Source organism: Oncorhynchus gorbuscha, unplaced genomic scaffold (assembly GCF_021184085.1).
Source record: "Oncorhynchus gorbuscha isolate QuinsamMale2020 ecotype Even-year unplaced genomic scaffold, OgorEven_v1.0 Un_scaffold_714, whole genome shotgun sequence".
NCBI classification, from domain to species: domain Eukaryota; kingdom Metazoa; phylum Chordata; class Actinopteri; order Salmoniformes; family Salmonidae; genus Oncorhynchus; species Oncorhynchus gorbuscha.
In genome coordinates, this window is record NW_025745776.1 from 52,607 (window position 1) to 61,951 (window position 9,345).

At 43.5% G+C, this 9,345-nt stretch overlaps 1 protein-coding gene across 1 annotated transcript; it reads right to left on the reverse strand.

The window, feature by feature from the left end:
- Positions 1–781: 781 nt before the first annotated feature.
- LOC124019881 (troponin I, fast skeletal muscle-like) lies at positions 782–8,850 on the reverse strand. The gene is made up of 7 exons (XM_046335323.1): positions 8,662–8,850; positions 3,244–3,276; positions 2,976–3,012; positions 2,538–2,666; positions 2,131–2,220; positions 1,594–1,770; positions 782–1,281 (listed from the first exon to the last, which is right to left on the reverse strand). Exons 2-7 carry the CDS (start codon positions 3,249–3,251, stop codon positions 1,195–1,197), a joined length of 528 nt encoding a protein of 175 aa, XP_046191279.1. The 5' UTR covers positions 3,252–3,276; positions 8,662–8,850; the 3' UTR covers positions 782–1,194.
- Between the last annotated feature and the right edge of the window lie 495 nt (positions 8,851–9,345).

The window sequence follows — 9,345 nt, forward strand, 5'->3', positions numbered from 1 at the left end:
CCAGACGAAAAAAACCTTTCCAAGCCAAACCTTCATATCATAACCGCTAACAGCTACACACAGCCTAAATCCTTATCACCATATTAGCTAACGTCAAGTCAACAACATAGCTTCTAGAAGCTAACACTTTAGTAAACCCGCTACAATCATGCAGTACAGTATACAGTTAGCAGCAAGCAGTTTAGCACTTACACTGGCAGGCCACGGTGACAATAAATGAATCAAACCAAACGCTAACCTTGACTTGGAAGAGTTCCGTTGTTGGATAGCCATAGCCAGCCAAGTAACATAGCATCCTTCTCTGTTTGAGCAGGATTTGAGTAGGCTAAACTAGCTAGCTGCATTCGCTAGCTAAGTAACTGAAAGTTAAATAAAATAAGAAATATATCTATCTCTCTCTCTCTCTCTCTCTCTTGCTCCTCCTTGATTTTTGAAGAAATCAATTAGTTCATAACTGTTCAACTATTGTCTTGCTCTATCTTTGAGTCAACTACTCACTAGATTTGATGTACTACAGTGCTAACGAGTTGTAGCTTATGCTTTCAGTACTAGATTCATTCTCTGATCCTTTGATTGGGTGGACAACATGTCAGTTCAATCTGCAAGAGCTCTGATAGGTTGGAGGACTTTCTGTGGAAGTTGTCATAATTGCTGTGTAAGTCTATGGAAGGGGGTGAGAACCGTGAGCCTCCGAGGTTTTGTATTGAAGTCAATGTACCCAGAGGAGGATGGAAGCTAGCTGTCCTCCGGCTACACCATGGTGCTACCCTTCAGAGCGCTGCTGAGGCTACTGTAGAACTTCAATGCAAACAATGTGTTTTAATCAATTATTTGGTGACGTGAATTTATGAAATTGAATATAATAGTGAATATATTTAGTATAGTTTTATCTACAAAGGATAACTTTTTTAATGTTTCGCTATTTTATTTTTATGAAATTGACCGAGGAGGATGGTCCTTCACTTCCTCCTCTGAGGAGCCTCCACTGACTCACAGTCACGCATGCTTACATTTTACAATTTGTCCATTTCCCCCATTATAAAAAAAAAAAAAAATATATTGAAGTATTTTCTTTTATTAGACAGAGCAGTGTAAATACAAATGACAGGAGGAGAATGTAGATTAAAATGAAGGATGTTATCAGATGAGACATATGAACACAAATACACATATTAGGGGTCTTGTTAAAGGGTCTTAAGGGTCAGACTCAAACATCTTCTTTCTACCGTCCATGCCAGCCTTGTCCTCTATGTTCTTACGCCAGTCAGCTGCATCTTTCACCTGTGGAGTTAGAGAAGGGAGAGGAAGAGGAAGAGGAAGAGGAAGAGGAGAGGAGAGGAGAGGAGAGGAGAGGAGAGGAGAGGAGAGGAGAGGAGAGGAGAGGAGAGGAGAGGAGAGGAGAGGAGAGGAGAGGAGAGGAGAGGAGAGGAGAGGAGGGGAGAGGAGAGGAGAGGAGAGGAGAGGAGAGGAGTTTGAATGAGGTTATAAGGTGGTTGGGAACCCTGATATTCAAAATTGTGTAAGGCAGTCTGTCTAGCATGGGGCCTCTTGGACACATTCCAACCCTACTCAGTAAAATAGAAGCAACCCTACCTCCTCCTTGACCTCCTTCTTGACTTGCTTCAGGTTGGCCCTCAGGTCCATGGACACCTTGTGTTTGGAGCCCAGCAGAGCCTGGAGCATAGCATCAGCAGACATGCGGACTTTCTTCAGGACGGGCTTCCTGAACTTGCCCTTCAGGTCTTGTAGTTTTATCTTCAGATCCTCAATCTGAACAGAGAGAGACAGAGACAGAGACAGAGAGAGACAGAGAGACAGAGAGAGACAGAGAGAGAGAGAGAGAGAGAGAGAGAGAGACAGAGAGAGAGAGAGAGAGAGAGAGAGAGAGAGAGAGAGAGAGAGAGAGAGAGAGAGACAGAGAGAGAGAGAGAGAGAGAGAGAGAGAGAGAGAGAGAGAGAGAGAGAGAGAGAGAGAGAGAGAGAGAGAGAGAGAGAGAGAGAGAGAGAGAGAGAGAGAGAGAGAGAGAGAGAGAGAGAGAGAGAGAGAGAGAGAGAGAGAGAGAGATGCTCGTCAGTGAAATTCCCCCTTTATACTGAAGAATCACCATCTGTCCAGGAATGTAACTGCACCTCCTTATCAGACTTGGCTACTTTGCTTTGCGTGTCATATCTCTGTTCATCCACTGCATCAATCTGCTGGTGGAGCTTCTTACACAGATCCTAGAGAGAGAGAGAGAGAGAGGAGAGAGCGAGAGAGCGAGAGAGAGAGAGAGAGAGAGAGAGAGAGAGGAGAGAGCGAGAGATAATGTAAGCAAGTACATTTAAAGAAAATAGGACATATTTGTGAAATTATATAAATGATATAACTGAATATCCTAGAAAGCTACAATCCAGCTTGATTTTGTTCCACCCTTACTTTAACACCCCTGATGGAGCTCGTCAGCTGCTGAATCAGTTATGTTGTAGTGGGTCTGGAGCAAAAACCTGCACACACAGTAGCTCTCCATAGGTTGGTCAACAGCTACCGCTCTTCATACCTGGAGTTCCTGCATGGATTCAGGGACGGAGAAGGAGGGGACATTCTCATCCATGTAGCTGTTTTTGTCCTCCTCTGCCTGGATGGCCTCAGCCTCTATGAACCCCTGGGCAATCTGGAGCATCAAGCTCTGGGGGTAATGACACAGGGGGTTCGTGTACCCAGACACAATGGTTAGCCAGTTGATCAGAAATGTAGTTGTTTACATGGACATTTTGTCAATAATTTGACTATTTGGATTAAAGAGGAAAAGAGGAAAACATGTATTTATGTTTTATTTATGTATTTATGTTTTGAAATCTTGAATTCTATTTTTTTTTTTACATTTGATAATTGATATATAAAATCTAGAATCCTTAAAAAAAAAAAAATGTTCATGTGGACTCAGTCCTAACGGGATATTATGACGCGTTGTTGTGCGTCTAGTCCTCCTCCTTACCTTCAGATGTTGCCTGCGACTCGACGACATCTTCTTACTTCAGAGAAGATTAGATGGGGGGGGGGGGGAGGAGGAAAAACATGAGTTGAGATACACAGCTTTAAGAGCTTGGGATGAAAACCACAGATTATACAGTTGATGTACTGAATGCTCCTGAAGATCACCAAAAGTAGACATGTAGAACATATGGAATTATTGATTCTTAGAAGTGAACAAAATGAACATGTTGAGAGAGCTGTAATTGTAGTCAAACAGAATCAGTACGTACTCTGACATCTTGACCGGTGGTTGAAATCACTTCCTTTTGAAGAGAGATGTGAATAAGTTGTCAGCGTGTGAAGATATGAGAGTTATGGCATTTAACTCAATGTAACTCAATGTACCATTATAGTCCACAGTTTGTGGAAATGATTCATTTTAACACACAATCCTCAGGGTTAGAGGGGCACAACACATCTCTACATCATAAAGTACAGGCCTCAGGGTTAGAGGGGCACAACACATCTCTACATCATAAAGTACAGGCCTCAGGGTTAGAGGGGCACAACACATCTCTACATTATAAAGTACAGGCCTCAGGGTTAGAGGGGCACAACACATCTCTACATTATAAAGTACAGGCCTCAGGGTTAGAGGGGCACAACACATCTCTACATTATAAAGTACAGGCCTCAGGGTTAGAGGGGCACAACACATCTCTACATTATAAAGTACAGGCCTCAGGGTTAGAGGGGCACAACACATCTCTACATTATAAAGTACAGGCCTCAGGGTTAGAGGGCACAACACATCTCTACATTATAAAGTACAGGCCTCAGGGTTAGAGGGGCACAACACATCTCTACATTATAAAGTACAGGCCTCAGGGTTAGAGGGGCACAACACATCTCTACATTATAAAGTACAGGCCTCAGGGTTAGAGGGGCACAACACATCTCTACATTATAAAGTACAGGCCTCAGGGTTAGAGGGGCACAACACATCTCTACATTATAAAGTACAGGCCTCAGGGTTAGAGGGGCACAACACATCTCTACATTATAAAGTACAGGCCTCAGGGTTAGAGGGGCACAACACATCTCTACATTATAAAGTACAGGCCTCAGGGTTAGAGGGGCACAACACATCTCTACATTATAAAGTACAGGCCTCAGGGTTAGAGGGGCACAACACATCTCTACATTATAAAGTACAGGCCTCAGGGTTAGAGGGGCACAACACATCTCTACATTATAAAGTACAGGCCTCAGGGTTAGAGGGGCACAACACATCTCTACATTATAAAGTACAGGCCTCAGGGTTAAAGGGGCACAACACATCTCTACATTATAAAGTACAGGCCTCAGGGTTAGAGGGGCACAACACATCTCTACATTATAAAGTACAGGCCTCAGGGTTAGAGGGGCACAACACATCTCTACATTATAAAGTACAGGCCTCAGGGTTAGAGGGGCACAACACATCTCTACATTATAAAGTACAGGCCTCAGGGTTAGAGGGGCACAACACATCTCTACATCATAAAGTACAGGCCTCAGGGTTAGAGGGGCACAACACATCTCTACATTATAAAGTACAGGCCTCAGGGTTAGAGGGGCACAACACATCTCTACATTATAAAGTACAGGCCTCAGGGTTAGAGGGGCACAACACATCTCTACATTATAAAGTACAGGCCTCAGGGTTAGAGGGGCACAACACATCTCTACATTATAAAGTACAGGCCTCAGGGTTAGAGGGGCACAACACATCTCTACATTATAAAGTACAGGCCTCAGGGTTAGAGGGGCACAACACATCTCTACATTATAAAGTACAGGCCTCAGGGTTAGAGGGGCACAACACATCTCTACATTATAAAGTACAGGCCTCAGGGTTAGAGGGGCACAACACATCTCTACATTATAAAGTACAGGCCTCAGGGTTAGAGGGGCACAACACATCTCTACATTATAAAGTACAGGCCTCAGGGTTAGAGGGGCACAACACATCTCTACATCATAAAGTACAGGCCTCAGGGTTAGAGGGGCACAACACATCTCTACATTATAAAGTCCAGGCCTCAGGGTTAGAGGGGCACAACACATCTCTACATTATAAAGTACAGGCCTCAGGGTTAGAGGGGCACAACACATCTCTACATTATAAAGTACAGGCCTCAGGGTTAGAGGGGCACAACACATCTCTACATTATAAAGTACAGGCCTCAGGGTTAGAGGGGCACAACACATCTCTACATTATAAAGTACAGGCCTCAGGGTTAGAGGGGCACAACACATCTCTACATTATAAAGTACAGGCCTCAGGGTTAGAGGGGCACAACACATCTCTACATTATAAAGTACAGGCCTCAGGGTTAGAGGGGCACAACACATCTCTACATTATAAAGTACAGGCCTCAGGGTTAGAGGGGCACATCACATCTCTACATTATAAAGTACAGGCCTCAGGGTTAGAGGGGCACATCACATCTCTACATTATAAAGTACAGGCCTCAGGGTTAGAGGGGCACAACACATCTCTACATTATAAAGTACAGGCCTCAGGGTTAGAGGGGCACAACACATCTCTACATTATAAAGTACAGGCCTCAGGGTTAGAGGGGCACAACACATCTCTACATTATAAAGTACAGGCCTCAGGGTTAGAGGGGCACAACACATCTCTACATTATAAAGTACAGGCCTCAGGGTTAGAGGGGCACAACACATCTCTACATTATAAAGTACAGGCCTCAGGGTTAGGGGCACAACACATCTCTACATTATAAAGTACAGGCCTCAGGGTTAGAGGGCACAACACATCTCTACATTATAAAGTACAGGCCTCAGGGTTAGAGGGGCACAACACATCTCTACATTATAAAGTACAGGCCTCAGGGTTAGAGGGGCACAACACATCTCTACATTATAAAGTACAGGCCTCAGGGTTAGAGGGGCACAACACATCTCTACATTATAAAGTACAGGCCTCAGGGTTAGAGGGGCACAACACATCTCTACATTATAAAGTACAGGCCTCAGGGTTAGAGGGGCACAACACATCTCTACATTATAAAGTACAGGCCTCAGGGTTAGAGGGGCACAACACATCTCTACATTATAAAGTACAGGCCTCAGGGTTAGAGGGGCACAACACATCTCTACATTATAAAGTACAGGCCTCAGGGTTAGAGGGGCACAACACATCTCTACATTATAAAGTACAGGCCTCAGGGTTAGAGGGGCACAACACATCTCTACATTATAAAGACAGGCCTCAGGGTTAGAGGGGCACAACACATCTCTACATTATAAAGTACAGGCCTCAGGGTTAGAGGGGCACATCACATCTCTACATTATAAAGTACAGGCCTCAGGGTTAGAGGGGCACAACACATCTCTACATTATAAAGTACAGGCCTCAGGGTTAGAGGGGCACAACACATCTCTACATTATAAAGTACAGGCCTCAGGGTTAGAGGGGCACAACACATCTCTACATTATAAAGTACAGGCCTCAGGGTTAGAGGGGCACAACACATCTCTACATTATAAAGTACAGGCCTCAGGGTTAGAGGGGCACAACACATCTCTACATTATAAAGTACAGGCCTCAGGGTTAGAGGGGCACAACACATCTCTACATTATAAAGTACAGGCCTCAGGGTTAGAGGGGCACATCACATCTCTACATTATAAAGTACAGGCCTCAGGGTTAGAGGGGCACAACACATCTCTACATTATAAAGTACAGGCCTCAGGGTTAGAGGGGCACAACACATCTCTACATTATAAAGTACAGGCCTCAGGGTTAGAGGGGCACACACATCTCTACATTATAAAGTACAGGCCTCAGGGTTAGAGGGGCATAACACATAGTCTACATTATAAAGTACAGGCCTCAGGGTTAGAGGGGCACAACACATAGTCTACATTATAAAGTACAGGCCTCAGGGTTAGCTGGGGCACAACACATCTCTACATTATAAAGTACAGGCCTCAGGGTTAGGCTGGGCACAACACATCTCTACATTATAAAGTACAGGCCCAGGGTTAGAGGGGCACAACACATCTCTACATTATAAAGTACAGGCCTCAGGGTTAGAGGGGCACAACACATCTCTACATTTAGACAGGGTGTGGTAAGGCAGTTGTCTTGTATCATGGGTCTATTTGTGCATAGTTCCTGTGTGGTGGTGGTGATGGGGGTAGCTGACTAACACCCGAAACCACAACAGCTGAGAACTCCCTCTGCTCGTCTCCTGTGGACTTTCCTTAAAGTGTCCCAAGACAGGGTGCTGGCTCCATCTAACAGACATAGACCATGTAGTCTGGACACTTAGTGTACTGGCTGGGCTGCTGGCTCTGTCTAACAGACATAGACCATGTAGTCTGGACACTTAGTGTACTGGCTGGGCTGCTGGCTCTATCTAACAGACATAGACCATGTAGTCTGGACACTTAGTGTACTGGCTGGGCTGCTGGCTCTATCTAACAGACATAGACCATGTAGTCTGGACACTTAGTGTACTGGCTGGGCTGCTGGCTCTATCTAACAGACATAGACCATGTAGTCTGGACACTTAGTGTACTGGCTGGGCTGCTGGCTCTATCTAACAGACATAGACCATGTAGTCTGGACACTTAGTGTACTGGCTGGGCTGCTGGCTCTATCTAACAGACATAGACCATGTAGTCTGGACACTTAGTCTACTGGCTGGGTTTGTCTTCTATCTTTTAAATGTTTGACTTAGAAAGTGTTTCTGACATCTCTGAGTGGAAAACAAGTTTGTCTGTCGCTTCAAAAATGTCTAAAAAATATATACATAAAGGTTTAGAGTGATAAAGAAAATCTGTCTTCAATGAATCAATCAGTTACGTCAGTTAGACTGGATAAATACCAGGAAGTCTTGAAACTATATTCACATGTAAAGTGGTATAAAATATCATGCCATTCATTAGATCAATAACTCCAAACCAATATTCAGTTCAACAGTAAAACTATAAGAATAACATCTTGGCTATTTCTCCTAAAACCTCTACCTATCTTGTGAAGTCAGAGTTAGAGAATCATTTGAACCATTTTATTAAAAGAAAAAAAGAAAAAAACTCCTTAAAACACAAAGCCTTCCTATCACAGTAACATATCTGTCTCCGTGAGATGGTCCTTCTGTAGCTAGCTCAGTTGGTAGAGCATGGCGCTTTGTAACGCCAGGGTAGTGGGTTCGATCCCGGATGCCATGGACCACCCATACGATAGAATGTATGCACACATGACTGTAAGTCGCTTTGGATAAAAGCGTCTGCTAAATGGCATATATTATTATTATTCATATAGATGGACGGATGCCATGTTAATGCACACATGCCAGTTGAATGTTAGGACAGACAACCAACTAGTCAGCATCCTGATCCCAAGTGTTGAAACAACAACCCTCTGTCAAAGTAGACAAGGCACAGCATCTTCTTCTTCTACTATAAACACCAAGATGTTTTAGGTTTTTCTTATGTGTAAATTCTTGTCAATTAATACCAATTACACATTTTTCAGTGAGTAGCATCTATTTACGTTGTGTGATAATTACAGTCAGCTAATAGAAAAATGGCAGACTATAAATCACAGTGACACTGAATCTCTACTGAATGCAGAGTTGAAACCAAGAGAGCAGACAGGAGATAGAAGATAGGAATGGGAGGAATCTCACCTAGAAGGAAGAGAGCGTTGCAAGACGGAGCGATGAGTGACTGAGATTGTCAAGCCAGAGAGGAGACATATGAAGAAGAGTATATATAGGCACAGTTCTGGGACCAGCTGTCTGTTTAACCCTAAAAGCGCCAACAGGGGGGTCAATTTTGACCTCAAGGGCACAAAAAACATCATCATTTAAAATCAAGTTTTTTTTTGTCCTTCTGAAGTTTTAGGACTTGTCAAGCAACTAAATCACAGACAAAAATATTCATATGGTCGAATGAAAAAAAGTATCTCTCTTTAGCTAGACGGAGACGTAGGGGCAACCAGATGAAATCAGAGATAGACAGAGAGGTAGGGAGAAATCAGATGAAATCAGAGTTAGACAGAGAGGTAGGTAGAAATCAGATGAAATCAGAGTTAGACAGAGAGGTAGGGAGAAATCAGATGAAATCAGAGTTAGACAGAGAGGTAGGGAGAAATCAGATGAAATCAGAGTTAGACAGAGAGGTAGGGAGAAATCAGATGAAATCAGAGTTAGACAGAGAGGTAGGGAGAAATCAGATGAAATCAGAGTTAGACAGAGAGGTAGGTAGAAATCAGATGAAATCAGAGTTAGACAGAGAGGTAGGTAGAAATCAGATGAAATCAGAGTTAGACAGAGAGGTAGGGAGAAATCAGATGAAATCAGAGTTAGACA

Bases quoted from the DNA above. Each gene is read 5' to 3' on its own strand.
- LOC124019881 (XM_046335323.1), bottom strand. The intron at 2,667-2,975 runs GTAAGGAGGAGG...CATTACCCCCAG, and splicing joins GTCGCAGGCAACATCTGAAG to AGCTTGATGCTCCAGATTGC. The intron at 1,282-1,593 runs GTAGGGTTGCTT...CTAACTCCACAG, and splicing joins AGAAGGAGGTCAAGGAGGAG to GTGAAAGATGCAGCTGACTG.